The sequence below is a fragment of the Zea mays genome, chromosome 2 (assembly GCF_902167145.1).
Source record: "Zea mays cultivar B73 chromosome 2, Zm-B73-REFERENCE-NAM-5.0, whole genome shotgun sequence".
NCBI lineage: Eukaryota > Viridiplantae > Streptophyta > Magnoliopsida > Poales > Poaceae > Zea > Zea mays.
This window is the reverse complement of record NC_050097.1, coordinates 170,969,888-170,982,224: the sequence shown is the minus strand read 5'-3', so window position 1 is coordinate 170,982,224 and position 12,337 is coordinate 170,969,888. Positions and strand designations below refer to the sequence as shown.

Here is a 12,337-nt window from a genome sequence, read left to right as displayed (position 1 = left end):
AACTCGACAAAGACTTTCTTTGCTGAGTGACAAAAAAGACACTCGCAAATAGCCGATTTTCGATAGTGTATGCTTGTTAGAGTTACTTGTCTTATTGCCTATCTAGCCTTGTGTAGGTGTGTTTGGTTAGTCACTTTTAGTACCTAAAACACCAAACGATATGACTAAAATAGGTCTTTCAAAAAATATAATTTCTAGGCACTACAATTTAGTCCCTAAAGTTAGAAGGGTGACTAAAGGAACTAAACATCCACTAAATTTAATTGTTTTTGCAAGTAGGTAAGAGAGTAGGGATATGTCATCGATGTGCAATAATTACATGACCAGATCTTTTTATTTGGCAACTTGGAAGCAAGAACAACCGAAATTCATCAAACATAAACTTTTAGCTCGTATTATGGGGGCGAAATTTGGCATGAATCAGTAGCCTCCTAAATTAAAAATGTACCCTTGCAGTTCTAGCTGCACTGAACTGTTTGATGTGAGGGAAAAGAAACAAATCTATGACGTATGACGGTAAAAACTGGTACTCCTATTTAAAAGAGTAAAGATATTTTCTCTAGCTAACCAATACTACTGCTGATTGCTCTGTTGACTTTAAAACGTAGCTACAGTAAAACTATGAGGAGAGAGAAGGGGTCGTCATTACTGTTGGCTGCTGCTGAACTACCACCGGGTGCGGGTAGCTAGCGGGTAGGGTACCAAAACGGCGGCGCTAGAAAGGAAAACCTGCCGTACTGTCCCCTCTTCCCTTTTACTGCCGCCTGCCGGCCGCGAGGGAGGGAGGGACGGAGGTGCTCATCTGTGCGGCGGCTTCGGTGTCGGTCCCAGGGGAGGCGGGGAGCCATGGCGCGGAAGCACGGCTGGCAGCTCCCAGCCCACACCCTGCAGGTGCACTCACTGATGTTTCCTCTTGGCCCCGCCCCCACCTCTTCTCCAGTTTCTGGATCGCTGCACTGCTTCGATGTGATCCGCGCCGGCATGTTAGTAACGAGCAGAATCCGCTGTAGAATTCCATCCCTGCGCGATTGTGTCGCGAGAAATTCGAAGTCCTCTGCCCTTATTTTCAAGATCTGCGGAGAGGCCTCGGGCTAGTAGTTGGGCTCCCCCTATTTTTCAATGTGTCTCCTTAGTCGAGAGAAACGACTGATGTAAATAATTCGCGAACTGGGTTGGTATGCGATTCTCACAGTGTGGCTGCAAATCGTGCAGATTGTAGTAAAACTGTCGTGCTGTATCTGTCGGGATTTTTAGACCTTTGGTACCTCAGCCACTGCCCACTGGGACTACTTTTCTTTCTATCTAACAACAGAGCATGATCATATGTCTTGATTCACAATGGCTTTTCATCTACTAATACTTGTCCTGTCCACGAAATGCGCAAAGAAAATGCAACCTTTTCTCTAACTTTGCGTCTAGGCATCTCCACTGGTATGATAGCTTTAACACCGAGTCGAACCGAGTATGGCTTCTAATTCAAAGAAATGACTGTTGTTCATGTGATAAATGTTGTAGTTGTTTACAGTTTTCTAGTATCTTCTGTTTGTACATAAAATCATCTGGACTTCATGCTCTCCAATCTCCATGGGGATGTTTACTATGAAGTTAGACTTGTGTGATTCTAATTTGCTTGTGTTTCTGTGGCCATGTATAATACACTGCTTATATCTAGCATTATGATGTTCCCTACCTAGTGCCTAGGTGATCAGATATGCATACTTATTTTTAATTCCTTGTTATCTACGGAATTGAAAATTATACCCATTTGTGGTAGATATTGTGTTTCTTTGTAACATACTTTTCTGGTTCATAGTTCATACTGTGGCTTACATAGCTCCAAATTAGGTCAAATGAAACATGCGAAAGGGCCTCTAGCCTAATGGTTTAGGCTTCTGAGTAGCACCTCCAGGCCCCGGTTTTGATCCCCCTCGGGGACGAATTTCGGGCTTAGTTAAAAAAAATCCCCTCGCTGTGCCCACCCGCCCTCGGGGATCGATATTCCGCGCACCACCCTCCGGCTGGGCCGTTGCAGAGTGGGCAGTTGATCGGCCCGTTAGTGACGGGGCCAGGGTTCAGAGATTTTCTCGGCCAGGACCATGTTTCGGTCTCTTCTTAATATAATACCGGGAGGGCGGTCTTTCCCTCCCCGACCGAGTTTAGGTCAAATGAAACACTTAATTTGGAAAGGTTGGCAACTTACTCATCGTCTTATTTTGACAGATCGTTGCAATTACAGTTTTCTTCCTTCTGGTGGTTGCGTTTTATGCCTTCTTTGTGCCGTTTTTGGGAAAGCAAGTAGTTGAGTATATTGCAATTGGCGTTTATACTCCTGTGGTAAGTGTCTCTGACATTAAATTATTCTCCTTTTTTCCATAGTAAAAAAATTCTGTTAACATGAGTTGTTTCTCCTCCCTACATCACATTCAGGCACTTGCAGTTTTCATCCTTTACATTCGATGCACCAGTATAAACCCTGCGGATCCTGGGATCATGTCAAAGTTTGAGGATGGCCTTATCAATATACCAACCAATGGCTCTGGAATAGAAGGCATGAATTTGCCCCAGAAAGTAAACAATGCTACAGGAACAAACTCTCCAATGTCTACTTGCAGAAGTTCTCTAGATGGGCATTCTAATCAAAGAGGTTCATCCATAGGGGAGGCAAACATGAATCTAGGATCACAACTGCCAAAGAAAAGATCAAGCTGTTGGTTGCTAGGTGGGCTTCTATGTGCTACATTTGTCAAGGAAGACTGCCGAAAAACTGATGACTCGGAGCAGCAAGCAAATGGGGAGGAGGCTCTGTTTTGCACATTATGTAATGCTGAGGTATGTCGATTTAGCTTTTCACCAGGCTTCACTATCTAGCTTGTGTTGTTCATCTTTGTTTCACAAAAGTAATTTCTCAGGTTCGCAAATTCAGCAAACACTGCAGGAGTTGTGACAAGTGTGTGGATGGATTTGATCATCATTGTCGGGTACCTTTCTTTACCTGTGCTGTGCTATTACATTACCTGTAATGTTTCATGATGTTTAGCTAATATGGTACATGTACATCTATGCAGTGGCTAAATAACTGTGTTGGGCGGAAGAATTATTTCACATTCCTTGCTCTGATGGCAATCAGTCTTATCTGGGTATGTAATATCAGTTTGCTCTATATCCCTTTCCTCGAGTTACTTAGTTATAGGGTTTGTATAGATATTCCTTTTCCTTGTAGCAAGGCACTAAATATTTGAATTTCCTCTATGACAGCTTGCAATTGAATTTGGAGTGGGAATTGCTGTTATTGTACTATGTTTTGTCGATAAGAATGCATCAAGAAATATTCAAGACAAGTTGGGGAATGGCTTGACTCGTGCTCCATTTGCTGTTATCGTGGTAAGTTGCTGTATTAGACAGTTGTAGCCTGTAGTGCATGAGAATCTCCTATTGACTATAAGTTGTTTGAAGTAACAAGTTTCAATCTCGAAAAGAGAAATTCAAACCCAGTTGATTTTTATTTTTTATGCTTTGTTATGATGCTTTCACTTCATTCATTGTTTTGTTTTAAAGTAGAGTTGTGCAGTCAGTCTTGTCAGAATACAGCAATTCAAACATTGTACCCAGTAGCACCATTTTTACCTTCAAGAAAACAAGAAGTGTAATCCTTCCTATGTATGGAATTATTCTTAGTATTGTTGACCCACCTTTTTTCTCAATCATGTTGACACACTTATTTTTTCTGAAACATGTCTTTTTTTATAAGATCAGGCATGGTGACACACTTGTTTGTTTCTCGGCCATGTTGGTACACTTATTATAGCACATGCTACCATATTAGATGACTATGCAATTCTGAATGAACCTTTTTCAGATTAAAATGTATTTTTAGCTGTTGCTGACAAAAGCTCTTTTTATGCAGGGCATATTTACCTTACTTTCATTGGTGGCATGCATACCTTTGGGCGAACTTCTCTTTTTCCACATAATATTGATAAGAAAGGTCTGCATGCAATTCCGTGGGCACTGTTACACATGGAAATTTCGGTCTGGTTTGCTCAGCTATGCTCCCTTTTCTATGTTGTATTTCAGGGGATTACAACTTATGATTATGTTGTTGCAATGAGAGCTATGAGTGAGGCAGCTCCAGAGGACGAGGAAGGAGAAAATATCATTTACTCGCCATCAAATTCAGCAACAACTGGGTTCAGTGTAGGAAGTTCACTTGGTATTCACCACAAAGGTGCTTGGTGTACTCCTCCAAGGATATTTATCGATCAGGTAAGCCATATGGCAAGTAGTGGCTTCCAAAAGCTAGCCTATGCAATGCATACATGTTACTACCTTCATTCTCAAATATTCGTCGACAGCTAGTTCATTTTTGAACTAAAACGCGACAAATAAAAAAGAACGGAGGGAGTACAACTTTAAAAGCTTGATGAGAGCTCAAAGCAATAAGACACACAATTATAATATTTAAATGAGCCTTTTAAACATACTAACTTTATATTTATGTTGACACCATGAACCAGGATGAAGTGATCCCACATCTGGAGCCTGGAATGGTGCCTTCAACCGTGGACCCTGATGGTGCTGGATATCCGGAAAGAGCAAATAGAGCCAAGAAGGCAGTCAAAATCAGTGCTCGCAGCCTCGCAAAGCTCGATAAGAATGAGGTAATGAAAGCTGCTGCAAAAGCTCGGGCATCATCCTCGGTTCTGCGACCAATAGATGCCCGCCATGGTCATGAAGCTGATGTCATCTCCAGCGGCAGTGCCAGTGTCAGGAGCAGCATGAGTGTTGACTACAGTGGCACAAAGGAATCAAACAGCGAGATGAAACTTTCTCCGCTTCATAACTCATACCCCCAAAGCCTTGCAAGCCAGGATGAATACGATACCGGCACACCAACCGCAAGCAGTTTAAGCAGTCTGGTCAACATCCACAAGCTTGCATCCCACTCTCAGTTCAGTGCTGCGCCTCGCCCTGCACCTCCGGAAAGACCTGTGCCGGCGATGGTGCGGCCACCTGTTCCCACCACACAAATAACCAACCCAGGGATACCGCGGCCAGCTGTTCCCACAACACAAACAACCAACCCGATGTTCCAATCAGCCACATCTTATGTTCGAGAGAACCGAAGGGCCTCTGTCGTCTGGGATCAAGAGGCTGGTCGGTACGTGTCAGTTCCTGCACAGACAAGAACGGGAACTGGAGCCGACCTGCCAGCAAGAAACCCACGGTTCTTGGCGAACCCAAGTGGCGAGCCAAGCAGCCATGTGAGGGGTGTTGCACCCGGCAACACATCGTCCTCAGCAATGCCGTCAGGGCAGCCTTCGGAGAGGCTGACCTACTCTGGGCAGTCGATATTCTTCGGTGGCCCCATGCTGAACACCCCTAGCCTGGGCGCCCAGAGGAACGAGGCAGGCGCAAGAGCGCGTCCGGAGGGAAGCAGAGATCCTAATGCCCAGCAGCGTGACATCCGGGGTGAGAAAGCGAGGACAGGCTCCTTGCCAGTATTTGCTCCTGGGACGGTCCAGAGGAACCCGCCCTTTGACAAATGACCTGCTCCTGCTCATGAAGTTTATCTGAAGTGCGATGATGCCGTTACGCTGGAACACCCCCAGCCTGAAGAGTTGGCAGATAGTTAGGGCTGCTCTACTGGGGTTGCCAGACGGGCGGACAAGGCAGCCGTTGGATTGAAGGCTGCTGCCCTGCTGGCACTAGGCAGGTGCTAACGAGAACCACAAATATTGCTCGCAGTCAGTGCTGACATTTTTCAGTGTTGCGGGGGCGATGGAGTGACTGACGCACACTGTGTTTGTGTTAGGAGTTCATCAGATACTTGATGCGCGACAGATAGGAAGAGCTAATTTCTGGCGATGTCAAACGCTGATTTGCAGCTGACTTTGTAGCGTCGATTGTGGTCACTGTGTGGTGTGTGTGTGCCATGGGATACTAGTAGACATGTGTAAAATGGTTAGTCGAGGTGCACTTTCGGACACTGCTCGTGCGTACTTGCTTGCTTGCTAGTAACAGGTCTTGAGTTTATTCTTGTAGCATCTCCCTTTGTATGGTGCGAACCATCTCTGCATTTTGTTGTGCTGTTCGTTGCTCGCGTTGTTTTGTCGCCCTTTGCGTGGCTAGCGGAGGCAGCAGCCGCGTGGCACGCTCAGCTGAACGTCAAGGCGCCGCTGGCTGCATCTCTCTGGTTGCCGGCGTTGGAGGTTTCCCGGCGGCGCAGTGGACGCACACCATATATGCCCCGAGCAATGGAAATGAAGAGCTGGCTGGTTTCTGTCTTTCTGCAGGGTGTTCACAGTTCACTGCTGTACATCTGTAGATATTGCAGAGGCAGAAGGGGCAAGCAGATAAAACCTCGCGGGCTTTGCTAGTTTGCTTCACCCCTTCCCTTCTCCCCACCGCCCCCGTCCCCGTCCCCCACCACTGGCACTCAGGTGAAGGGATTCCTGTGCCGCCGCCTGCCCTCGCCTTCTGCCTCCCGGCGCCCACTCGGCCTTGCGGATAATTTGCGGCTCGGTCCCGGGCGTGCTCAGTCTCGGTTCCAGTGGCCGCTTCGATGTACCTGACCGCCGTTTCCTTCCCCCCCGCAGCCGCCTTCTCGTCCTCATCCCAGAAGCTGCTGCCTAGGTCGGCCGGGGTCGGCCGGCGTCTGGTGGTGCGGGCAGACGTCAAGGTCATATCGACGGGCGAGGCCTGCCGCCGCGGGCTCGCCGCCGGCATTGACAAGCTCGCCGACGCCGTCAGCGTCACCCTCGGCCCCAAAGGTGAGTCTCCCGTAAGCTTGCTTCGGTTCCTGTTATCTTGCTGGGGATGTATTGAGGTTTTGAATATCGATTGGGTGTCAAATCTTGTCTGGTTTACCTTCGTTCAGTTAACAAGTTGCTTACAATACGATTTTCTGACCCATTTGGACCTAAAATGTTCGAGCTAACGGTACACTACGATTCACCTGTTGCTGCTGGTGTTATGAGGGCAGTGAGCTTTAGGACATTTCTATGCAGAGTAGTTACTTCAAGATTCAGGTCTCTTGACCTTGTGTTGTTGCTCCCCAGCAATCTCCCCTTTCGAGTCACATGGTTACGTAGCTACTTCAAACTCGTTGATTGGTTTCTAACCATTCTACTCTTAACTTCTCTTATGCAACTGTCATTTTGTTGGATAGGGTAGTTCCATCTAATGCTTTGGATGGATTATACTAGCATTGATTTCATGTAGCTCTTCATCCATACATGACAAGACTAGTCCTAACAATCACCCCCTAATCTTGTCATGATAACATGTGGATCTCTGACATCTTTATGTATGTCACACGACACCTTCACAACACTTTCATGATTTCATCATCTTCTAGCAGCATCACACTGGTGTCACCTCCTACTGGCATCACACCATCACCAACAACAAGAGCATCACACCACCATCTTTTCTGGTTTGACACCAGCACAAAGAGCATCACACTTCATGGTTGTCAGCTTCACATAAACTCTTAGCAGCTTCACACCACCATCTCATCAAACACGGCTTCACACCACCACTTCAGCTTGACATCACTCATGTGATGATGACCTCCACCACGCTTCTGCTGCACCAAACAGCGGCTATGTCACGATCTCACCAGTTAGCATAAGACGAAACAGCACCTAGCCACATCAAATTTTGCTCTAGGATCAACAAGCTCTGATACTAATTGTTGGAAACAGAATCCTTTTTTCCCCTGATATATTAACACAAGTAGTTTCACTTCACACGGCTCACTTGGTCTTCACAACCAAGCTACACATAAACACTAGCTTACTACACACCATACACTAGCTTGATCTTCACAATCGAGCCCTATCTTCTCTATCTGGCTCACATAGCTCCAACTTCTGTTGGGCTGCTGCTTGCTGGTGCCTTTACTTCTTATTTATAGGTGAAAAGAGAGTAAGAAAACAGCCCCTAGTGGCTAGTGGCTTTCCAAGAAACTAAGAGGAAGACTAGAGTAGGCTGACTCACTAACAAAAGACCATCAGCAGCTAGGATTCTACTAACACTGATTTCATGTAGCTCTTCATCCATACATGACAAGATTAGTCCTAACAGGTCAAAAGTGTAAACTTCGGAGCATTTTTCAGTGAAGATTCTATTTAAGCTCTTAGGTTCATATCTCATGCTGTTCTTACTATACAGATACTCTGTGCGTCTTGTACTCTATTGATTGTTGAAAGCTCAGATGTTCATTGCAGGGAGGAATGTTGTTATTGACCAAGATGATGTACCTAAAGTAATTAATGATGGTGTCACAATTGCCAAGGCTATAGAGCTCCCAAATGCACTTGAGCATGCAGGTGCCACGCTACTTCAAGAAGTAAGGTGCTACATTTCTTGTGTCCTTAAATCAAATTAATACCACTGCTGCTTGTTCACTGGACATGTTTTAGCTAGATAGCATCCAAGACAAATAGCGCTGTTGGTGATGGAACTACAACGGCAATTGTTTTGGCTCGGGAAATCATCAATCTTGGGTTGTTGGCAGTTGCCACTGGTGCTAACCCAGTTGCATTGAGAAGGGGTATTGACAAAGCCGTTCATGAGCTAATTAAGATCTTGAAGAGTAAATGTATCCCTGTGAGTACAAAGGAGGACATAAAAGGTAATCTTTACGTTCTGGAAAATAAGTGTTCGTGTGTGTAAAAATGCAAAAAGAAATAAGAAAAGCAAGGAAAAAGAACAACCAATCACCTACTCCTACAGACAAGTTCTAAATTGGTTATACACATCTAAAGCTCAAGTCATGTGCCATATGATATTTTATACATTTGTAGAGAAAGGAGCTTTAGCTTGGTTAGGTTAGAAAAGTAAGACTGCACCCCTGCATATGCTCAAATGATGGAAAAATACGAGCCGTCTTTTTTTGGTTACTTCTAAAAAAACATTACTTTGAGGTATGACATGTCATGTTTGTGTATGCATGATCTGCATCATCAGATTACTCAGTGGTCGCCATAGTAATTCTGAATTTCATTTTCAGCTGTTGCGTCAATATCATCTGGCAATGATGAATATGTTGGTAATCTCATTGCTGATGCATTGGAGAAGATAGGTCCTGATGGTATAATCAAAATTGAGTCATCATCTTCAATATACACTACAGTTGAGGTGCAGGAAGGAATGAAGGTACATTTATGTGGCTATGAAGATTTTTTGAAGTGCAAATTTATATTCAGAAACTTTGTTGTACTCTGTCAGTGATGGATTTATTCCAAGGTCTGTCAAAACTCAAAAGTACCAAGTAATGATTATTTCGAACATGTTAAGAGGGACAGAACTTGCTTTGAATCATTTCTTGCTATGTGGAACATGCGTGTAGAGGTGCTATCTAAAATTTTTACTCTCTACCGATCCTTGCAGATAGACAAGGGATATATTTCTCCATACTTCATCACAAATCAAGACAAATCAATTGTTGAATTCGAAAATACTAGAGTGCTTTTAACTGATCAGCGTGTGAATGATGTTCAAGAGATACTTCCCTTGCTGGAGAAGACAACACAGTTGAGTGTCCCTTTATTAATTATTGCCGAGGATGTGTCGCATGAGGTATATTCAACACTGGTTCTTAACAAACTGAATGGATTGCTAAATGTTGCGGTTGTTAAATGTCCTGGTTTGGGAGATGAAAAGAAGGCCATTCTCCAAGACATTGCTATTATGACAGGTGAATATGTGGAACTGGACAACTGTTGTTTCAAGGCTTCATATTTTAATGTACAGATTTTAGTCTCATAGAATGTGGCATTTATTAGAAGTAACTTTTCACATTTAGCAGTTCATGTTACATGGGAGGCAAAGCTACATTTTGTTTAATGAGCTTCTAAGTTCAGCATTTTTTAGCTTCCACTAGTGTTTTGAGGCATCATAAGGATTACACTTCATTTTGTGTTGCATGGTATGTTGCTTCCACATCATATATGGTCCCTGAGTAGTTCTCTTTATCTATAACTAAACAGGTGCAGATTTCTTTGCTAGTGACCTTGGCTGGGGTCTTCATGGCATTACTTCTGATCAGCTTGGTATGGCTCAGAAGATCACAATAACTAGTGAATCCACAACTATCATAGCACATCCTTCAATGAGACCAGAGATTGAGGCCAGAATCATGCAACTGAAAAAAGATCTAGAGGAGACAACGAGTTCCTATCTAAAAGAAAGGTTCTCTGCAAGAATCGCTAAACTTTCAAGAGGTGTTGGAGTCATCAAGGTGTGGCACCATGTCTTGGAAACCTATATCCCAATAGTTTTTATATTAAAATGGATGTGGGCTTGATGTGTCATGTGTGCACTGCATAGATTTTCAAGATAGAGAAGTGATTTATTCTCACGGTAGAATTTGATAGTGTAAAAAGTCATTTTAGTTGTGATATAAAGTTTTCTAGTCTGTTTCTTGAGATACGAAAGGAATTATTTTGTATTTCAGGTTGGGGCAGCCACTGAAGCTGAACTCGAGGATAGGAAACTGAGAGTAGAGGATGCAAAGAACGCAACTTTTGCAGCCATCAGTGAAGGCATAACTCCTGGTGGTGGGGTGACATATGTTCATTTATCAAAGCATATTCCCAGCATCATGGACCTTGTGGACGACACAGAGGAGAAAATGGGTGTAAATATAGTTGGGAAGGTTGGTTTTTTATCATCCACTGACATTTAATACTTGTTCTGCAGGTTGCAGAAGATTTCTGTTAGTTTGTTTTTTTACTCCTTTGCAAAATACTTGCAACATTCAGCATCCGAACTCTGAAATTTGCCCCTTTTTTGGCACTAGGCACTTCTTGTCCCTGCTATGACGATAGCTCGCAATGCCGGGGCAGACGGTCCAGCTGTCGTGGAGAAGCTTCTCGCCAGCGAGTGGCGGGTTGGTTACAATGCGATGACTGACGAGTTTGAAGACCTTGTCGCTGCTGGTGTGGTGGACCCGTGCAGGGTCGCGAGATGCGTGCTCCAGAACTCTGCTTCTATCGCAGGGCTGATTCTTATGACTCAGGCTATGATGTTTGACAAGATCAAGAAGAAGAAGTCTCCCATCCCCGAGATTCCTGGTATTCCACCGCTTCAGATAAGCCAAAAAGCTAAGGCTTGAGCTGTTGGATGCTGCCCTGGTGTTGTTGGCTGGATGAGTTGTGTTGACCTAGGAAGCAGCAGAATGCCCAGTGAGCTGCCCAAACCAGGTAGAACAGTGAGCACTTGGAATGCCCATGTTACACTCGTTATATAATTTGGTGGTCGGTGCAGTATTACTTGTCATGTCTGCATAAATTTTGCATTGGCGGGTGAGTCGGCAACCAATTTATGTCTGACTTGGGAACGTAAACGAACGAATGGTTGATTTGTTGCTACATAGAGGGCCCCCTTTGGGCATCATCTCGAGCAAAGCTATTTTGCCTTGTATCTCCCTTTGAAAGCAGATCTGTTTCATCAATTAACATACGAGGTAACACAGTAGCTTGTAGGAAAAGAAATAGATCGTTCTGTCAAGGAGTTTTATCTTTCCCGCGTAAGAGCGTCCCCCCAAAAGATAGGTCTATCGACATCATTCATGCAAAACAGCTATTAATAAACAGATAAAGTGACCATTTAAACATGATAGACAGATGGTAATACGGAAAATGCATATCACAGTGTAGTATAAATGGTGTCCTGACATGTTAAACGACCATTTAGCCGAATAGTAAAAAGAGAATGCATCACATAGTTATTTACGGTACTACTTTACGTAGGGTTTGCTACCAGAGCTAATTACTAAAAATTCACTAAAATTAGCATGATAGACTAATTTTTTAACCAAGTTTCTAACTATTAGCTAAGCTTATCTAATTTGAGCTAAAATTTAGCCTAACTAGTAACTAACCATAGCTTATCCAAACATGTCCGTAACATAATTATTTTTAGTACTATTTTATGTTAGTCAAGATGAAGCCATGTTTTTTTTTGAAATGACTATCCTTCATATCAAAATAAACTAGTTCCTAGAATCATGGCTCCTTTGAATGCAGAGATTTTAGAGGATTTATATAGGAATTTCATAGGAAAAACGTAGGAAACAGGGAAAAAAATCTCGCAATCCAAAGGAGCCTTCACTCTAAGTTAAGCTAGCTTAATTAGAGAAAAAGAACAAAATATATGAAACCAAATAAGTGCACCATGAATATATATCATCTGTCTATTGATAATAATTTGTTGCTGTAAATATTAGTGTTTTTTTAGTAAATCCAATCAAACTTAAAATAGTTACTTTAGAATAATCCTAGAAGTTGATTTAATTTGGGTTGAAGTATGTTGTTACAAGACAGTAATC

At 43.5% G+C, this 12,337-nt stretch overlaps 2 protein-coding genes across 2 annotated transcripts; both read left to right on the top strand.

Moving 5' to 3' along the window:
- Positions 1–661: 661 nt before the first annotated feature.
- On the top strand, positions 662–5,872 carry LOC103647276 (uncharacterized). The gene is made up of 9 exons (NM_001368838.1): positions 662–891; positions 2,221–2,334; positions 2,428–2,829; positions 2,910–2,978; positions 3,066–3,137; positions 3,256–3,381; positions 3,905–3,985; positions 4,075–4,263; positions 4,515–5,872. The coding sequence occupies exons 1-9, from the start codon at positions 847–849 to the stop codon at positions 5,544–5,546; spliced, it is 2,130 nt and encodes a 709-aa protein (NP_001355767.1). The 5' UTR covers positions 662–846; the 3' UTR covers positions 5,547–5,872.
- A 512-nt stretch (positions 5,873–6,384) lies between these two features.
- LOC103647277 (uncharacterized) lies at positions 6,385–11,429 on the top strand. The gene is made up of 8 exons (NM_001368837.1): positions 6,385–6,770; positions 8,232–8,353; positions 8,431–8,638; positions 9,017–9,162; positions 9,397–9,703; positions 9,996–10,246; positions 10,463–10,663; positions 10,808–11,429. Exons 1-8 carry the CDS (start codon positions 6,563–6,565, stop codon positions 11,120–11,122), a joined length of 1,758 nt encoding a protein of 585 aa, NP_001355766.1. The 5' UTR covers positions 6,385–6,562; the 3' UTR covers positions 11,123–11,429.
- The last annotated feature ends 908 nt before the right edge of the window (positions 11,430–12,337 follow it).